At 33.1% G+C, this 21,614-nt stretch overlaps 2 protein-coding genes and 1 non-coding gene across 3 annotated transcripts; 2 read left to right on the top strand and 1 right to left on the bottom strand.

Moving 5' to 3' along the window:
* Positions 1-2,918: 2,918 nt before the first annotated feature.
* On the top strand, positions 2,919-5,370 carry LOC107645536 (Haloacid dehalogenase-like hydrolase (HAD) superfamily protein). Its single transcript, XM_016349586.3, has 6 exons — positions 2,919-3,284; positions 3,367-3,473; positions 3,833-3,941; positions 4,033-4,194; positions 4,393-4,566; positions 5,092-5,370. The coding sequence occupies exons 1-6, from the start codon at positions 3,042-3,044 to the stop codon at positions 5,119-5,121; spliced, it is 825 nt and encodes a 274-aa protein (XP_016205072.2). The 5' UTR covers positions 2,919-3,041; the 3' UTR covers positions 5,122-5,370.
* Positions 5,371-14,530: 9,160 nt separating this feature from the next.
* LOC107646303 (uncharacterized) lies at positions 14,531-17,157 on the bottom strand. Its single transcript, XM_021105401.1, has 6 exons — positions 16,884-17,157; positions 16,251-16,741; positions 15,770-15,899; positions 15,310-15,402; positions 14,699-15,219; positions 14,531-14,635 (listed from the first exon to the last, which is right to left on the bottom strand). The coding sequence occupies exons 1-6, from the start codon at positions 17,155-17,157 to the stop codon at positions 14,531-14,533; spliced, it is 1,614 nt and encodes a 537-aa protein (XP_020961060.1).
* A 3,233-nt stretch (positions 17,158-20,390) lies between these two features.
* TRNAE-CUC (transfer RNA glutamic acid (anticodon CUC)) lies at positions 20,391-20,463 on the top strand. Its single transcript has one exon. It is a non-coding gene; the product is annotated as a tRNA-Glu (tRNA).
* Positions 20,464-21,614: the final 1,151 nt, after the last annotated feature.

The following is a 21,614-nucleotide window of genomic DNA, read 5'->3' as shown; positions in this document are numbered from 1 at the left end:
CACAGGTTGTTCAATAATATTTTAAACATTACTCAAAGAATCCGAAGCTGAATTTTATTCATCATATATTCTCTCTTTTCTCTTGAAAAATGAGTGAATTGTTTTCATCTTTGACATTTTTAACTTAACTTGAACTATCTAATAAAAAAACAAAAATAATTGCATATATGTTATTTTCTTAAAAAAAATATTAAACCTATTGAGCAATAACAAATAACTTTAGAAACACAAATATATAAAAACCAAAAATAAAATTATTGATTTACCTTATTATTTTTTTATTCCAAGTCTCACCCAAAAATAATTCTATTGAGTTTTGCCTTCACTTCAATCTTTGAACATTGTCTATTATAAAAAAAAATAAATTAATTATTTTAAATAAATAATGTAAATAATACTTGACATTATTATTAACTTTAAAAAAATTGAAATATATCTCTTTGAATCTTTGTTGTGTATTCAATGGTTAATATTTTGCTGTTTACTTCTCTTCAATGGTTTTTCTTCATATATCTTGTTTTGGTATGGAAAGAAAATTAGAATGAGAAGAGTAGAAAAGTGGTGCTGATGCCTCTGATGATTTGAAAAAAATATTTGAAAAATATACTAGTATTACTTTAATTAATAATATGGACTTGAATTAGTATAATAGAACAATTTTTATTAATTATTAGAATGAACTATTTGTTAACAAGAACAACAATAATTCAAATATCCAATACATAATATAGTTTTTAGTTATTTTAATTTATAAAATTTTATAATTTATATTTTTTTCTAATATTATATATAAAAAAATTAATATTATTAATTATTACTATTTACTATTTTTTTTAAAAATTTTGGGCACCATAGCTAGCTTAGGCCCCGTGGATCCGCCATTGCTTGCGGGGTCCCTTTGTTTCCATTATTGTTGTTTCGTGTCATGTGTGTTTCATTCTCTTTTGATATTAGGTATCTCCCATTTCATAATTCATACACATCTATCACTTGCTAATACAAATAAAGAATAAAAATACTATTTGTATCCATAAAAAGATACAAATACTAATAAATGTATTTATATAAGAATAAACAATAATGTTAGAGAATTAAGATGGTTCTAGTCAACCAAATGTCTCTCGATAAATCCAAAATTTGTATGTGGAGTGTGCTTATGCTAAACATTATGATGTTTCTTTTCTTTGTAAATTAGATGGTTCTGAATCTACTTTTTGATTTATCATGTTTTAGGTATTTGGAGAGAGAAGGAGAATGAAGAGACGGAAGCTAATTGAATCAGTTTCCGTGATTCACGTTGCAGTGATACTGAACGTATCGCCTCCTAATTTGAATGTGGTGAAACATTTAATAACCAATATTTTAAATCATAAATAAATAAAACTAATTACTATATTTATAATTAATTAAGTTGTTCTATTCTTGGCTGATTTGGAGTTGATTCCATCTACTTTGCAGGTTGATTCGGCGTCGGAAGGCTAATTTGGAGATGAATCGCAACAATCCACTCTAAGTTGCTGCGGTTTGTGACTTCGCAAGAAGTTCGGCGCAGGCATTCGCCGCGTCTGTTGTAGTGCGTGTACCAAGAGTATCCTAACAGGCTAATTACGTAACTAACGTCTAGGTACTCTTGGCACACAGAAATCATATTCAATGGTTACAATTATCGTTTTATTCTTATATGGATACATTTGTCAGCGTCGATATCTTTTAGAGATACAAATAATAATTTATTCAATAAAATTAAAATTAAAACGAAGGAAGCTAAGAAAACCCTCTTCTACAAGCAAGAATATGGGAATTCATTTCCTTCAATATAAATGTTGACCAATCCAATAATAATAAAGGGCCAAGCATAGATTACTTAAATTTTGTGGTACTAGCATGTGATTGTTACTTTTTCTAACAATCTGATTCAGTTATTATATATGTGACATGTGAGGGAGGTTCAACTTTTATAAAAATTCCAGGGAAAGTGTGCGTAATTTTCCCTTCAACTTTATGCAAATACAAATCTTGATACACATTCATTGCGTAACAATTTTAGTATCTCATGCATATCATATAACTTGACTAATACATTTTTATTTTTTATTTTATGATATGGTCCTATATATATTATTCACGTCTATCCCCTCACAGTTCACACTAGCAAACTACATACTTCTTATGACACAATTTATTAACAACAAATTTTTTTCTTTCCAACTGCGCCGGCTAGATGCGGTCAACGGTCAACCTGCTAGTTACCGTAATAAAAGGTTTCTATAGGGGAATAGATCATCAATACAATAAAAACATACATGCACAATTCACCAATTCCTGAACCCATAAAAGATCAAATGCATGGGAAACTTTTTATACACATCAGTTCTAATTAATGCTCATTTGATACTAAATATATATAAAAAATATTATATGTACATAAAAAATATATTATCAAATTAATTATTATGTATATATATAAATATATTTTTTAATTTATTTTTAATATATATATTTTATAAATAATTAATTTTTAATATATATATATATAGCAGAGTCGGCATTAATCCTTTTATTTATGCCTTCTTTATGACATTAACGATATTAACTTTATAGTGTGGGGGCGATCCAAAAAAGTTAGTAGCATAAACAATAAACGAGAAAGAATAAAAAAAAAATCTAAAATTATTTTATTTAATTTAATATTTATTTTAAAAATAATTAATAGATATAAAATAAAATAATTTTAAATTAATTTAAACTGATTTTTAAATATTTGTGAACTAAAACTTTGTGCATGTAATCCTCCATTGATGAACGACAAAAAAAAAAAAAAAAACAGTAGAGGGAAGAAATAGTAATACTAGAGAAGGGAGAGGGGCATTTGTGGAAGATGAGTTTGTGTGTTGTGAGAGAATAAGAGGGCTCCGATTTCGGTTGTGTGTGGTGTTTAAGAAATGAGAAGTGAGAAGTGAGAAGTGAGAAGTGAGAGTGAGCGAGGAAGGAAGAAGAAAGTGGTGAAGGTCATTTTGGGAATGTGAGTTTGTTCCATTCAAATGATGCCGCTAACAAAGCTTCTCTCAAGAACCGTCTCTTATGGCAGACCATTCGCCATGGCTGCAAAAGCCCTTCAACATTGCCGCTACTCTTCTGCGGCGGCGCAAGTTGCAGAATCAGAAACAGAAGCACTCAAGGACTACGCAGATTACAGGAGGTCCCTTTATGGCCACATCACTCACAAGGCGCTTCTTGTTGATGCTGTTGGCACTCTTGTTCTCCCTTCTCAGCCCATGGCCGAGGTACGCTCTCTAATTCTTTCTTTCTTTCTCCTTCTTTCTGCAAAATTTATAATTCTTAACCAATTTAGGGTTTGTTACGCAGATATATAGGACAATTGGGGAGAAATATGGAGTGGAGTACTCTGAGGATGAAATATTGCATAGATACAGAAGAGCTTATAGTCAACCTTGGGGCAAATCTCGTCTCAGGTTGCTTCTTTTTTATTTTTCTTTGCGCTTTATCTTGTTGATATCTATCAAACTATTTGTAGATAGGTACAGCCATATAAATGAATAATATATCTGTAACATGCTATAATAGGTTCTTTTGGGTTTGAAGCATGACCCTTTGCCAAGGATGTTTTAGACCTTTGGATCATACAGGTTTTGATATTGATGGAATCATTTATCTCAAAAACTTAAGTTGATAAGTAGTAAGATATGAAGGGTTATATCTCTAATAATTTCACTCTGTTTTAATTGAAAATGAATAAGTAGTTAGTTAGACATATTGTTGTCATCTTTTGTAAAATTAAAACTCTTTTCTTTTCTATCTTCCAACATTGCAGATATGTTAATGATGGTAGGCCATTCTGGCAATACATAGTTAGCTATTCCACCGGCTGTTCGGATTCTCAATACTTTGAAGAACTTTATAACTACTATATGACAGACAAGGTGGGTTTTTACAGTTAACTTCCTTTAAATTTTATGGTGTGTATATATTTGGGTATGGTTTTGATAACCTTTTGGCATACTTCATCTATAGGCATGGCATCTTTGTGATCCTGAAGCAGAAAAAGTGTTTAATGCTCTTAGAAAATCTGGTGTCAAATTGGCTATTGTATCGAATTTCGACACTCGACTGAGACCTGTCCTGCGGGCATTGAATTGTGAAAATTGGTTTGATGCAGTAGCAGTATCTGCCGAGGTAATCAGATGGTCGTTATTGTTGCCTGTATCAAATTTCTCTTGAAATTTATTTATATTGTCAATTTGTTAACTAATTTTCAAACACATATTTGGCTCCATTTGAGTGATACATGTAGTTAATTGAAGTTTTCATGAATACTTTCTTCTTTTATAATATTATTGATTTAAGGAGTTGGTTTATGCCTCTTTCAAATAGGTTGCAGCTGAGAAGCCAAATCCAACCATATTTCTTAAAGCATGTGAACTACTGGGCGTAAACCCCGAGGATGCTGTTCATGTTGGCGATGATCGTAGAAATGATGTCTGGGGTGCAAGAGATGCAGGCTGCGATGCTTGGCTTTGGGGAAGTGATGTTCACTCCTTTAAAGAGGTATCTTAACATCTTCATCCAACCTACAACATCTAATTTCTTTTTGAAATAGCATGAAAACTTTATGTGGAGAATAGGTGAGTAGATAACTTTGAGAGAATCAAACAAGATACCTATCATCATCTTTAGGATTAGGGAGTTTCTGTTCGGTTGGGAGTTTGATCCCACATTCCTACCAATGCCAATATCATTCTCGCATTCTTCTCTGATTCCTATTGAATTCCCAATAGAGGAGAGGTATCCGGCATTAATAGTGAGTGCTCTGTAAGCACCTGATGATCCATATGCACCTGCAAAAGAAAAGGGTATATGATCCAATGTGGCAGCTTGCAACTTTGTGTTATTAGCATGATCCAAAAATGAATACTTTATTTATACGGATAATGCTTCCGCTGTTTTCAACATTGTTATCACCTTCTCATCGTGTTTTTAAAATTATTTTTTATTTTTCAAAAGAAATTGACAAATTTTAATAAGGTCCTTATGCATAAAAGAATGACTAGAATGAATATTTTGCGGATGCAGGTAGCTCAGAGGATTGGAGTGCAGGTCTGAAAAGTAATCTCCTTGCAATAAGTTGAAGAATGTTATACATATGTAGAGTCTTTTAGGGTTGAGATATAAGGGTGTAAATGTTCTGCTCTTTTTATCAATGTGTGTATAATAATGTATGTAAAAAACTAAAAAAGAGATGATCCTGTTAACTCAGTGAAATCCAGAAATTAGTGTAGGGTAAGTTAAAAGCATATTTGTGTTCACTTTTGACATTGCAATTCAAATGCGTTTGGACATAAACTTCTCTAAGAATATTTTAGTTTTTATTTTAAACTGTCAAAACTTAAAAAGGGGACTCATATGTCTCACAATATGAAAATTTAGGAACTAATAAACAAAGATCATAAGCAAAACTGGTCACCCAAAAGAAAAATAAAAATAAAAATTAAGTACTCTAAAATTTCCTACTTATGCATGATTCTTGTAAAAGGCCTCAATTATGCATTGGTAGCCTGCAAAATAACATGAAATTTGAAACATTAAATTGCATCATCTGAGGAATGTATTTAAAAACTAAATATCCGAATGCGGGTGCCTTTTTCCAACGGGGCACAATGTATACAAGATTAGAATTTTCTCATATTTGTTTGAATATAATTATGTTAGATTTGTATTAAATAAAATAACCAAACTAGAAGCCTGCCATTTTTGGTGAACTAGATTCAGCTTACTATATAAAAATGTTAGAGGAATGTATTTTTCAATTAAACTGAAAAAAGATAGATAGCTCATAGACCATAGTTATTAGAACTGAATCAAACCGGCTGATTCGGTCGAAAAATTGATGAATTGCAGAATTAGTAGTCTGATCGGTTCGGTTCGTACTTAAAACCATATTTACAGTTGATCCGATCAACGGTGGTCAAATTCGTTGAAAACCAGCCAATTCGTGTTTAGGACCATTGTTTGCCCGCTCGGGTGCATAAATTAAACTAAAAAATGTTGGCTTTAAGGTTCAAACAGGGGACATTGTGGATGACATGCTCCCTCTCTTAAGGCCTTACTACTCTACCAACATGTTTCTTATTATTATGTGACAAAAGATAATTATATAGTAATTTTGAACAAATTTTATTTTTACTTTTATCTTTTAAATATGGATTCACATGGATACTAAACTTGATATATTGATTGTGTTATGTTTTTTTCTCTCTTGTTCATTTAAATTGAAAAAGTATTTTGTATTAGTGACTAATTTATTATCTCTTTTGCGTCATAAATTATATCTAAGAATTGATACTTGATACTTGATTGTTATTAATATATTTGTAAAAGCGTATATTTTAAGTTTTAAGTTTTAATTTTAATTTTATCTTTATAATTTTATGTTTTTATTTAATTATGACCCGGTCAACCGGGTAAATCAGCGACTCATCGGTTGATCCATATGACCGGATTAATTAGCAGTTCGATTCTGATAACTATGAATAGCTGGATAAGAGCTGGTATCAAGACGACGTAGTCAACAATAATAATTCATCAATATCTTGCTCAATGTTCTTATATCTTATCGGTAGATTTTGCAGAATGGTGATAAAGCCCTAATATGCGGAAAAAAAATGTAGAGATAATAAAATTGAAAGGAAAGTAAATAACAACTCCATTGTAGCCTAGGTAGTTAGGATAACTGGCTCTCACTCGAGAGATTCGGGTTCAAGTTTTGGCAACGAAAAATAATTTGTAGTTTTCTATTATACAAACTAAATTAGAGGTGGCAAAATGCACTCTATCCGCAACTACTCAACCGGTTTCTATTCGATCGGATAGAGTTGTCAATTCGTTTTGCAGTGAATAGGGTAGAGTTCTCGTACTTGTAACCCGCGGGTAGGATTGGATACCCGCGAATTAAAAACAGATCGGATTAGAATTAGAATATTTTTAACCTGCGAATATGATAAGAGTTGACTCCAAACCCTACCCTACCCATTGCTACCCCTAAACCAAATAGAATTAAATGGTTTTTGACTTGGGGAGAATTAATATCTATTGACACTTAAACTATCAATTTAATTTAATTATTTTTAATATTTAAATCTTAAATTTATACAGTATTAATGATATCAAATATTTCATTTATCATAGAATCCTTTGGTAACTAGTATAGATAAGAAGGAAGAATAAACATTAATTGACAGTCAAAAGAAAAAAAAAGGAAAGAATGAACAGTAAATTGAGTGGATAAATACTAATCCTACAATAATTTAATACCATGACTGTGCTATAAAAGGGAGTTGTTATATTCACCATGCACATGCATTTCTTCTATCTTTTTATTTCTATAACGTACAGTGATTTTGTCTCAGTTTCTTAGTTCTGGAGTATTTTGAAATGAAGATTAAGGTGATGACAACAAGCACCATGGCCTTGTTGACTCTGATTCTGTTGTTGAACAATCCATTCAAGGTCTTAACTAGTGGAAGAAGTCAGTTGAGACACAAATTCATCAATAATGTACTCAATGAAAACCTTGGAGGGTCTCAAAATTCGGCGGGTACAAGTAGTTTTCAGAAACAATCTCATCGATTTTACACCGCAAAATCAGGTTCATCCGACAAAGGAAAGGGACATAGACTTTCGCATCATCAATAAATACGACCTTCATCAAATAAGGCTTATAAAATTATAGTTGGTTAGGGCATGCAGTTCTACGTTGAAAATAATAATAAAATAAAAACTTCACGCTCATCGGTAATCTTGCAATGATAATTTTTTCGTGAAAACTCAGGTGAAGTCAACTTCATATGAAATTGATAGTTGAGAGTTGTTAAATTATTCGATTGATTTAACTAAATTTTTATCTAATAATTCTCAACTATTAACTTCACGTAAAGATAACTGTACCTGAATTTCCACTTTTTTTCGCATATATGTTTACGTCTGTTGTAACACTTTTAAATGATATCTAGTTGAACTGTTTTTTTTATATCAAAATAAGAATTTTATATAACAATAATATTCTGCATTCAAATTATATTAGCAACTAAATTCAATCAAGTCATTTACATATATGCGTGTACGTCTTTTTTTACGCTTTTATTGCTGCTTTTTCTTTCAAATTCGCACATGCAGGTTCTTTTTCTCTTCTCCTCTCGTCCTTCTCCTCTTCCTTCTCCTCCTCCTCCTTCTTTTTCTTCTTTTTCTTCTCTAATGATGCTGTGTCTTCTTCTTCTTCTTCTTTTCCTTTTTCGTTATCTTTCTCTCTCGTTATCATTATCTTCAACAATTTTGAATTGAATGTAATGGAATGTAATTTAATACAATTGAATAAAGTGATTATGAATAATTTTATCATTCTTTGTTAAAATCAGTGTTGTTTATGAATTTGAATAGAATGCAGGAGTTTTTGAGTTTATAGAATGCACAATATTGTTATAATAATATTTTGATATTCATTTGTAGTCCAAGTGTGCTGTCGATGAACAATTTGTTCCGATAGTTAAAATGACTTTCAAGACAGATTGAATGAAATTGAATGAAATCTAATACAATTGAATAAAGTGATAATGAATAATTTCATTCTTCTTTGCTAAAAAAAGGACTCAATTATCAATAAAACACATTGAATTTATTTTTGAACCCAAATAAATCTCAATTAAACTAAGAAATGAACCAAAATTACTTAAAGAATAAAACATTTGATCAATACTTATCAGCAATATCAAGTGAACCTCAATTAACACACAAATAAACTGAAATTAGTTCAGATTTAAACAAGCAGTAAAAAAAACTCAATCATCAATAAAAACATATCAAATTCATTTTTGGATTCAAATAAACCTCAATTATACTAAGGAATGAACTGAAATTACTTAAGAAATAAAAAATTTAGTCAATACTTATCAACAGCATCAAGTGATGAACCTCAATTAACACACAAATGGATTGAAATTAGTTCAAATTTGGACAAACAGTCAAAAAGACTCAATCATCAACAAAAACACATCGAGTTTATTTTTTGATCCAAACAAACCTCAATTAAACTAAGGAATGAACCAAAATTACTTAAGGAATACAAAATTTGGTCAATACTTATCAGCAGCATCAAGTGAAAAAACATGAAAAATCAAACAAAGAAGAAGAAACGTATAATGCTGCAAAATCACTTGATGGATTTGGATGTGTTTTGTTCATGATTCAATTTTATTTGTGTGTTTGTTTTCGAATGCAATAATTAAGTAATTTCGATTAATTCTGGATATAAATAAGGTGCATTTGGTCTGTGCTTGTTTTGAAATGAGTTTGTTTGTATATCGTCATCATTAAATAATTTCGGTCATTCGAAATTTAATTCTTGGTTCATTATGGATGTAATTTCAGTTCATTTTTGAGTAAATTTCTAATAATTCAATTTTGTTTGTGTGCTTGTTTTCGAATGCAATCATTAAGTAATTTCGGTTCATTTTGGATTTAAATAAGGTGCACTTGGTATGTTTGTCTTGAAATCAGTTTGTCTGTGTATCATCATCATTAAGTAATTTCGGTTCATTTTTGAGTGAATTAAGGTGCATTTAGTCTCGTTGTTCTGCACAATTCAGAATACATAATGTTGCAAATTCACCTAGAAGAGGATGAAGACAAAAATGCAACAATATCAGCAGCAACAAAAGAATGATGATGAGGGAAAAATACGAGAAGAAGAAGGAACGCAAAGGAGGAGGAGGAATACGAAGAAGAAGAAAAAGAAGAAGAATACTTAATTAAACTTAGATGACAATAATACTTAGATGTGTAATAGATCTGTTTATATAATTACGATGATTTTAAGTATATTATTTCTAAAAATAACGATTTTAAAATATTTATTAATTTTGAGCGTTATTTTAGACACTATGACATTTTTTAAAAAATCGTCACAATTATCATATTTAAGACAATGGTTAAGTATGATTTTGGTCCCCAACGTAGAGGGCGAAAATCGATTTCATCCCCAACTTTTTTTTCACTACAAAATGGTCCCCAAAATTTCAGTTTGTTTTAAAATCGTCATTTTTATCAATTTTATTTTTTATTACTAAATTATCCTTTATTAAAAAATTATAAAATAAAAAAAGGAAAGAAAGCCACGGGAGGGAGAAAGAGAATCGGGCGTGGGGTGGGGTGGGTGGGAGGGGAAGGGAGAAAGAGAATCGAGGGGGGGAAGGAGAATCGGGGGGATGGGGAGGGAAGAAGGTGGAAGGAAAAACAGAGAGCAAGAGAGGAGAAAGCTAAGGGAGAAGAGAGAGATCGGAAGGGAGAAAGCTAAGGGCCACCGCCGCTGCTCCTCGCCGTTGCCGCCGCTGCTGCTCCTGCTCTTCGTCATTCAGTCCTCGCCGCTCGCACTGCTACCCGCGTCCTTGCCGCTGCTCCACGACCCTCACTGCCCGCCGCTTCTTCTTCGTCTTCTGTGAACTGAATTTTTTGTGAAATTTCTGAATATTATGCTCTGTTAATGAATCTCTTCTTTTGATTTGGCTTGAATTTGAAATATTGTTGCTGCTGAGTTTTGATTGTTCTGATTTTTTGAGTTCTGATTTTCTGAGGTGGGGGTGGTGGTGGGTTCTGGTGTTAATGATGATGGTGGGTGGTGGTGGTGGGTTCTGTTTTGAGTTTTGTTGTTCTTTTGACGATGATGATGATGATCATGATGATAATGGTGGTGGTGGTGGGTTATGGGTTTAGGCTTCTGTTATGCTTGCTTCTGCTGAGTTTGGTTGATTTTGAGGTGAAGGGGGAAGGGTATTTTCATCCGAAGGACGATTTTAAAACAAACTGAAATTTTGGGGACCATTTTATAGCAAAAAAAATGTTGGGGACGAAATCGATTTTCGGCCTCTACGTTGGGGACCAAAATCATAGTTAACCCTTAAGACAATGATTATTAACTATATTCAGAAAGATAGTTGAAATCGTTGTTTTGACGCGGTAAAATAGCGATTTTAGTGTTATATAAAATGAAAATTTTAAAAATCATATTAAATTATTAGTCATGTTAAAATAATAATTTTAATTGTTTAAAATAATGTTTATAACTGTCATTTTAATTGAATTAAAATGACATTTTTATAATTTTAGAATTACTACTCATCGTGATACCTCTTAAATGGTCATCAACTCATCATTACATTTTCATAATAATTATAAAATTTTAAAATCTCATAACAACAAGAAATTAGAAGTCATAAACCATAAATAAAAGATCAATTATAACATATAATTTTACTTCGTACATAATCATAAAAAATCCAAAGTTCAAAAACATTAAAAAAACAAATATAGCGTACGGTTTTCAATTTATACAAATATTAACATATGGTTTTAATATATAACTAATATTTTTACCCGTAATATTATTATCGGAATATAAATTTTTTAAAATTACGGTCTACTTTGTTCTGACATTATAGATTATGTATGGCACAGAAGATTTATAAAATCAAACTACTTTTATAAAAAAAAGTCATAAGTTGATAAAAGTCTTTGCCTAAGATCAGAAGACCAAAGTATCTGTAGATAAAAAATTAAATAATAAGACTTTTAGTTATTATTTTTATATGAAAAAGTCTAATTTTTTATTAATAATTAATTTTAACATTCGTTATCTAAAATTTAAAATAATTTAACATATATATTTTTACATTTAATTAGGTGTTAATTGGTAAATCTATTGCAAAATGGAAATAATTAATTTTATACTTGCTATTTAAAAATAATATTTTTTCTCTCTATGTATATAAAAATATAATTAGATATTAGCATAAAAAAATTATACCGATAGTTATAAAATTAACTCAAAAATAATTTTTTTTTAAAATAATGAATCTTGATTCTAACTTTTAATTATAATATTAGTATTATCTCAAAATTATATGTAATAAATATTTGAAAGAAGAGAAATGAAAATATAGATAAAAAAGATAAGCGGTGAAATTTTAAAACTAAATAAAAAACTAAAAAATTATGTATATAATAACAATAACAATAATATTTTTATTTAAATTATATTATTTTGTTAATTTTATTTTCTGTAGAAGAAAAAGATAGAAAAATAGAGAATGAGAAAAAAGAGAGAGAAAGATAAAGATGAAGAATGAGAGTAAGAGTGAGAGTTTGTTAATTTTTGAAGAAAAATTTTTATTTTAATTGTAAAAAAATATCGGATGACATATTTTGATTTGTCAAATTACTAATATAAAATATAAGTTATATATAGAGTAAAAATAGTAGAGAGAAATAGAAAAATGGAGGTAGATGAGAGAATTTAGGAAGGAAATTTATTAATTTTAAAAAAAAATATTTTCTCTCAATTTTAATAAAAGAGTATCATGTGACACATTTGATTATTAAATTAGATAGTAATACATGATACATAATATAAGTATATTTCAATTTTAATTTTAATGCAATTATAGAATGTTATGCTACACATTTGAGCTAAGTCTCAGAGTGGTCCCTGAAGTTACACGCGTGCTTCATAGTAGTCCCTGAATTTAATAGTTACCCAAATTTGTCTCTCAAGTTAAACGCCGGGAATCAGTGGCGTTCTTCCGGCACATTCCCTCCAGCTGGCGTGATCGGAAAGCTGATCTGGATAACTTGGTGACATGCTGACGATGCTAACGGCTAGCTGAGGTGGATGAATAAAGTTTGTTGACTCAATCTGGTCCCTAATTCGAAGTTAAAACCCCTAATTTCCAAATTTAAAGATCAATCTCCAGTGCCTCTTCTTTTCTCTTCTGGTCTCATCCCTTGGATTCTCTTTAGCATCTTGATAGCCAGATGGCAATGGCTAGCGCCAGCAACGCAGCTGGGAGCTCGAACAACCCACGATCATTTGGAAGCATCATGAGAAGAATGAATAGGAACATAAATTCACGTTTGCCAAAATGGGGTGGATGCGGTTCGAGACAAGTATTGCGATGGTCAACGACGAATTCTAATCCAGGGAGACCGTTTGTGGGTTGCCCAAACTACAATGTAAGCGGTTGTTGTTGTTGTTTGCTGTAATTCTGGATATAAACTTGGTTGATTCTTTTACCTTGGTGCAGACTGTAGGCAAGAAGTGGTGTGTGTTGTTTCTATGGATTGATAAAATTCTTGAAGAAGATGTGATCACATGTGATGGTAGAACACACCCTTCAATCGACAATGAAGAATGGAAAATGAAGATTGCTTGGTGTAACAGCCCAGACCACCCGCTAGCACGATATTGTCCGCTTTGGCACACAAGGCCTCACGGTTTTGCCTTTGACGATAGGGATGATGGCCGAAGCCCCCCACACTCACTCGTCAAAACGCGTCATGCTAGGGAGAGGTATCCACACCCTTATAAGGCATGCTTCGTTCCCCTCTCCAACCGATGTGGGCCTTACAATCCACCCCCCTAAGGGAGTCCAATGCCCTCGCTGGCACATCGATCCGGGTTCTGGCTCTGATACCATCTGTAACAGCCCAGACCACCCGCTAGCACGATATTGTCCGCTTTGGCACACAAGGCCTCACGGTTTTGCCTTTGACGATAGGGATGATGGCCGAAGCCCCCCACACTCACTCGTCAAAATGCGTCATGCTAGGGAGAGGTATCCACACTCTTATAAGGCATGTTTCGTTCCCCTCTCCAACCGATGTGGGCCTTACACTTGGAAACTTGAAAAATTAGAGTCTGAAGTTAGGGTTCTAAAAGTGGGTGAAGTTTTGGTGTTTGTATTTATGCTGCTGATTACAGTAACTGTTCTTCTCTTAAAGTTAGATAGGAAATTTGGCCAATTGTATCTAGCAAGAAACAAATGACATGCATATGTTGTTTCTGTAGTTGTACCTGTCAGTTTGTTTGAAAGAAATGCAAATTAAAGTGTTTGAGACTACTGTGCTTGCATATTTTAGAAATTGGAGAAACAATATGAACTACCAATTTATTCATCCAAAATATAATTCTTGTCAACAAAATGGAAATTGACAGTGCTTGGAATGGATCTTAATTGCATATAAGAGAACAAAATAAAACAAAAAAGTTTGACACAGATCTCTTGAAGAAAGTCATAATTCATGTTTCATAATGTAGTGATTACATCCAAAATAAGGTATTATAAAGCCAGAACAATAGTCACCAAGTATATCAGAGTTGTCAAAACATAAGTCTCATAAGTTTTCAACACTAAAATCTCCAACATTGGGATTCTAATTAAAAAAGCATACACAGTAGATTACTTCACCCAAACAGACAAATAAATACACCATCTGTCCCTAAACATAATAATCTAAGTCATTAATTCTTGGTTCTGGGTGACTTGAATCCAGGATTAGGCACAAATCTCATTATGCTTGCTGGTTGATTGCTTGCTGTTTGAGTGCTTGCAGGCTGACTACTTGTTGGGAGAGGGTTTGAAGATGGAGTACTTGCAGATGGAGTGCTTGCAGATGGGGTGCTGGTTGGTTAGGTGGTAGCAGCTGGTGTGCTTGTTGATGGAGTGTTCTTTTCGGGTGTGGACAACTTTCTCTTAGAAGGCAGTTTGGTTGGCCGAACAAAAGGGGGTTGCACCTATGTATAAAACACGAAACATTTAAAGTGACTAAAAAAATTTAAAAGAGTAATATTACGAACCTGTTGCGAGTCATCAGTTTCTGACAAAACAGGCTGATTAAGATCAAGCTGAATCTCGACCTGATCCTGTGGCATAGGTGGGGCATCACCACCATTTACAGCAGCAGTTAGAGCAGAATTGTTGTCCTCACCTCCATTAGCATCAGTATCAGCAGTAGCTGCAGCAGCCACAGCAGCTGATTCTTCGTCAACGGCCCTCTTACAACAATTCCTCTTGGTGTGACCTGTTTCACCACAATAGCGACAATGTCCTTTTTTATAAACTCTTTTCATGGAGTTATTCTGCTTCTTGCCTCTACTTGGCTCCTCATCAGCATCCTTTCTTCTTTTCTTCTTCTTGAACTTTGGTGCTTGAAGTCTATTATGTGGTGATTTCTCCCACAGTGTCTGACCAGGAATTGGATTTATATGGAAGGTATAGGTGTTGTTGTATGCTTCCATGGTTAACCAGTGATGACAGGATTCATCTGACTTTTTACCAGTCCTGGCCAAAGCGGCATATGCATGCACACATGACATTCCTACACAGAACATCACAACCATACATAAACAAAATTTCAAATGCAAATCAAGAATAAAAAAATTAAAAAATATGCATAAAAAAATCATACCACTTAGTTGCCAAAAGTCACATGTGCATGATCTCTTACCCAAGTCCACAGCCATATTGGTAGGCCACCTATGAACTTCAAATATTTCATAATCTGCATCATTAGATCACATGGGAACCCAATTTTTTTATTATTTTCTTATCTTTTCCAACTTGCTTCGCTGTATTGGAGGTAGGATCCTGACGTTGTTCTTCAACTTCACCTTGTTTCTGGCTATAGATCTCATGGCATACATCCTGACCTCCTCCAACAGTGTGATAATAGGCTTGGCTCTAGGTTCTTTGATCTGTGAGTTGAAAACCTCACATGTATTATTGCAGATGTTGTCCATTTTAGGTGCACTGCTGAAGAATGCCCTGCTCCATGAGTTCTTTGGCCATTTGCATAGATAAGTCCATGCATCCTTATTTAGCTTCTCCAATTTTTCATCCCTTCGACGAATCCTTCTTGAGTCGTAGACCTTTCACACTCCTAAAGCAAACCTCTAAGCTGATTATCCTTCCACTATTTGTTGAAATTCCTCCATAAATGTCATACACAGAATATGTGATAAACATTTGGAAACACATCCTGAACTGCATGGATAAGACCTTGCATAACAAAAAATCCAGTACAAAAGTTTCAAATCGAGCCTCAAAAAAGTCCCTAATGTTCTATCAATGAACTCAGAGTGGTCCCTAAAGTTGTGTAAGTGACATCACATTGGCCTCTCAACAGAGTAAACAGATACTACTCCTATAAAGTAATCATCAACTATGCAGTATCCAATATATACAACAACTACTCAATTGTTCTAAATAGCAGTAAACAGATTTATTACTCAGCACACATATAAAACAGTAATCAACAATAAACAACAGTAAAGGGATTTACTACTCAGCAGTAATATCTAAGAATCACTACCATTAGTTAAGATATCTAGCAATAAACAACAACAATACCTTTTGCATGTCTGAAATAAAACACCAACCATGTTGTTTGTAATCACCCAAGTCTTGATGCAGTAATTCCAGAAACCATTGCCAATTCTCTATGTTTTTGATGAACACTATTGCATAAGCAATCACATAAATGTGATTGTTTGCGTCTTGACCAGTGGTAGAGAGAATTTGACCACCATGTTGTGTTTTTAGAAATGCTCCATCCAAGCCTATAAGTGGTCTGCAGCTAGCCTTGAACCCTCTTTTACACCCATCAAGGCAAATGTACATCCTATCAAAAGTTGGATCTTCATCAAGATTGGGATGAGGTCTAACACCAATACTAATAGTGGAGCTAGGATTAGTTTTCAGTAATGTTAACCCGTAATCTCTAACCATACCATACTGGGCAGCAGCATCTGCATACACTACGGCCCTAGCAGCCCTTAGAGCCCTTGTCAGTGAAGACTTGTTGAGGTCCAAGTCACACTTGCTCTTAAAGTACTGTGCAGCTTCACAATGTTTAAGATTGGGATATTTTCTTAATTTCCTAACCAATTTTGCAACCTAGCCACTTCCTGTTAGCTAACCTGTTCTTAGTCTCTCTAGGACAAGTGTGATCGTCCATAAATGTCTTGATCTGCCAGCAATTACCCTCACTATCCCGGGAAGCATATACAAGCCAGCCACAGCCCTCTCCCTTACACATAGCCCTCATCCTTAAATTGTCATTCTTCTTCCACCAGATCTGCCTTCTCTCCTGGATATAGTACTCACAAACAGCCTCCTTAAATTCCATCTTCGAATTAAATTTCATTCCAACCTCTAGTTTAAGCTCACCAAACCTTCCTCCTCCCCTAAACACAGGAAACACCTCATCTGAATCAACCTCCTCCAACTCATCCTCAGAATTCGGTGGAGTCTTCATTTTCTCAGAGTGCCAAGACTATCCACCATTAGATTCATCATAAGCTCCATCTTGAGCATCATAATATGGTGCCATTTCACCAACTTTAGGAATCGGGCCAAAAAATAATTCATCATCTTCAGACCCTGAGTCTGCACACACAAGACCATCATCCTCAAGAATAACATCCCTCTTTTCGTTAACTTCTTTCTTATCTGTTGTAATCCTCTTTTTAACATCACTCTTCTTTCTAATTGATCTCTTCACAATCACTTCTTCTTCCTCACTAGATACATCATCACCAGCAGGCCTATATGGTTCGTCCTCTACACTGTCATAACTGTCATAGCTGTCTGAAGATTCTTCCTCACTAGACAAGATCACAAACACAGTTTCAGGTTTCAATTGCAGCTGATCTTGTTAAAGGCCTCCTTACATGTGATGCTGCATTTTGGACTCTTTGAGGGCCTTTCTTTGGTATATCAAACCTTTTTTATTTTTGTGATGCTGATCTTATTAGAGGTTTTGAAGTAGGCTGGGTCGTTGATTTTGGTGGTGGGTTGGGCCTGGTAGTAGGAGTAACAGTGGATTGGGCCATTATTTTTGGTGGTGAGTTGGGCTTAGTACTAGTAGCAGCTGTGTGTTTGGCCATTATTTTTGGTGGTGGGGTTGGCTTAATAGTAGGAGCAGCAGCAGTGGGTGCTGCCATTTTTTTGTGTGATGATTTGGAATTACTAACAGAAGTTGCAATAGGTTGAGTCTTATGCTTTGGTCTTGAAATACCTTTACCAACAGGCTTAGTTGTGGGGATTGTTGTTGGAGTAGGAATGGTGGTGTGTATTGGTTCTGAAATTAGAATTGGTGGTGATGTGGTGGGAATTGTTTTGGGGCTAGTGGTGTGAGTTGGCTCTGGAATTGGAGTTGATGGTGATGTGGTAAAAATTGTATTGGCTATGACATTGATGGTGGGGTATAAATGTGGAATAGGGTCTTGTAGCACTATTAACTCCTTGCTTTTGGATGATTTCTCATCAAACACAGGTTCAGAGACTCCATGTTCATAGTACACATAGACAATTTTCTTGTTCTTCTGAGCAAGGTAACACATCTCCATGAGCTCTTTGTCATGTGTCACAGCTCTAAGATCACTTTGCAATGGCCTATTAGGCACTAGCCACCAACAGTGAGTCACATTGTCATACTCAATTCTCTTATAGTAGTCTTGGACAAAAAATACATCCAGTGTGTCTACGTCAATTCTCGGCAACTCAGAAATCTATCCACCACTGTAATTCACACTTCCATCACGCTCTTTGACAAATGACCATCCATGGTGAAATATGATGGTAATCAAAGGATCACCCATCTGCAATTTAAAAACAAAATTTCATGATCAACCTCATCATCTTCAACCACATTAACAAGTTGGAAACCACATCAACTGTAAATGCAGCAAACTCTAACAGATAAGAAACAGCTTTTCACAATGACAAACAACCCTTATCCAGTCAACAATTTCATTAGCCTAACCACTCAGAAAGCTAGTTTCAATCAAACTCTAGCAAACATTGCGAAACACAAACATGCATACTCACACATTACACTCCAAAAAATTATTTCTAACTACTGAAGACATTAAACTAACAACAATAACAAAAAATAGAGACTCCTTTTATCACGTTATTTTTTTCTTACCTCTTTCAGAGAAACCAGCCTTCAGTACAGTCTTCGTTTGATGCAAATGACGAAATCCGGTCCTCTAAAGCAGTCATGTTCCAACGAAATTGCACCAATTACAACAATCACACCACCGCCATTGATGAGTACAGGGGAGGAGAAAAGATTCTGTTTGTGTTGTATTTTGAGAGGGAGGAGACAATACGTTACGTTAACGTTTGATGGGGGATTCTTCAAAAGCAATTTTGGAGTGAAATAACATCGTTTTAGGGCATTTACGAGCTACCAACAATACTACGTCATTTTAGCGTCGCCAGCGTGTCACCAAGTTATCCAGATCAGCTTTCCGGTCACACCAGCTGGAGGGAATGTGCCGGAAGGACGACACTGAGTCCCAGAGTGCAACTTCAGGGACCAATATGGGTAACTATTAAATTTAGGGACTACTATGAAGCACACATGTAATTTTAGGGACCACTCTGAGGCTTAGCTCTGCACATTTTGATTGTCAAATTAGTAATTAATCATTGATATTGATAAAAATATATAAAATAGATAGAGTGGTTGAAGGAATGAGAGAAATAGAGAAAGGAAGAGAGAATAGGGAGGAGGGAAGAACTCTTTAATTTTGGAGGGAAAGATTTGATTTCAATTTGCAATGAGGGAGTGACATGTAGCACATTTTTGTTCTAAAATTAGTAAAGAAAAAGAAAGAATTCCTTAATTTTGGAGGGAAGGATTTAATTTCAATTACAATGAGAGAGTGGCATGTGGAACATTTTGATTGTAAAATTAGTGAGGAAAGAAAAATTCTTTCATTTTGGAGAAAAAAATTTGATTCCAATTACAATAAAAAAAAGTGACATATAACACATTTTGACTCTAAAATTAGAAATATATAATAAATATCTTCATCATGAAAAAATTACTCGTCCTTATTATATTGTTCACTCCATATAGCCTACTTTCTAGCACTTTCTGGTAATAGAACATTAGAACCTCGATTTTTTAATTTAATTCCTAAAATAAAAATGTAATTTGTAAGCACAATAACATAGAATGTAAAATTTGTTACAGGAGTAACTAGCTAGCAGCAATAACAATATCAATTTGATGTGTGAAAACAGTAATATCAACTTTACAGCACTCCTAGAAAAATAAAAATGGAATATTTGATTTGTGAAAAACTTAATTTGAAAAAAAAAACAAATAATTAAAATGGTAAATCATTACGTCAGATATAATATTTAGAGAGATGGATGGAAACATAATATTAGTGCAAGAAACAACATAAACAATTTTGTTGATGCTATAAAATATTTTGATATTTTAACATTTAATGAGGTGAGTACGGTTAGAGGAATGCATTTTTCAATTAAACTGAAAGAAGATAGATAACTGGATAAGGGCTGGTATCAGGCGACATAATCAACAATAATAATTCATCAATATCTTGGTCATTGCTCTTATATCTCATCAGTAGATTTTGCAGAACAGTGATGAAGCTCTAATAACAATAATAATAATAATAATAATTATAGATATTAATAAATTTGAGAACGAAACTAACCAACAAATCCGTTGTAGTCTAGGTGGTTAGGATACTCGGCTCTCACCCGAGAGACCCGGGTTCAAGTCCCGGCAACGGAATTTCTTTTTTTCGTTTTCCAGTCTCCAAACCAAATAGAAACTAATTGGTTCTTGACGTGGGGAGAATCAATATCCAACGTTTGCCACGTGCTATTCAAAGCGAAACGAGGGTTTAAAAAAATTTAAAAATGATGCTAGACTAAAATTTAATTTAATTATTTTTAATATTTAGATTTCAAATTTTGTACAGTATTTATAATATTAAATATTTTATTTATCATAGAATACTCTAGTATAGATAAAGAACGAAGAATGAACATTAATTGACAGTCAAAAGAATAAAAAAGAATGGACATTAAATTGAGAGGATGAATATTAGTCCTACAATAATTTAATACCATCACTGTGCTATAAGAGGGAGTTGTTCTATTCACCATGCACATATCATTTCTTCTATCTTTTTATTTCTAAAACGTACAGTTATTTTGTCTCAAATTCTCAATTAGTTTCGTTAGTTCTTGAGTATTTTGAAATGAAGATGAAGATGATGACAAGACGCACCATGGCTTTGTTGACTCTGATTTTGATTCTGTTATTGAACAATACATTCAAGGTCTTAAGTAGTGGGAGAAGTCATTTGAGACACAAATTCGCCAATAATGTACTTAATAAAAACTTTGGAGGGTTTCAGAATTCGGCGGGTATAAACAGTTTTCGGAAACAATCTCATCAATTTTTCACCGAAAAATCAGGTCCATCCGATAAAGGGAAGGGACATGGAATTTTGTCACCGTCAAATTTGTACTTTGGTTAAAAGAATATCAATAAATAATTATAATTTCATTTTCACCATACATCTCCTAAGTCTTACATACGACTTTCATCAAATACAGTATATAAAATTAAGTAAAAATTCATGTAAAGTTAATTTTATATAAAATTAATATTTAAGAGACATTAATTAAATAATAATATAATTAAATTTATTAAATTACTTTACAATTTTTACTTATTAATTCCATATGAAGTTAATTATATATAAATTTTTACCAAAGGAATTATAATTAGTTGGTGCATGCAGTTCTCCATTGAAAACAATAATAAAATAAAAATTTCACCCTCATCGACAAATTCTACAATAATAATTTTCTTTCGTATATGTTTACGGTCAGTGCAATCTTTTTTCTTTTTTTAATTAAAACGAGGATTTT

Source organism: Arachis ipaensis, chromosome B6 (genome assembly GCF_059453495.1).
Source record: "Arachis ipaensis isolate K30076 ecotype BB chromosome B6, ASM5945349v1, whole genome shotgun sequence".
NCBI classification, from domain to species: Eukaryota; Viridiplantae; Streptophyta; class Magnoliopsida; order Fabales; family Fabaceae; genus Arachis; species Arachis ipaensis.
This window is presented reverse-complemented; position numbering and strand designations above follow the sequence as displayed.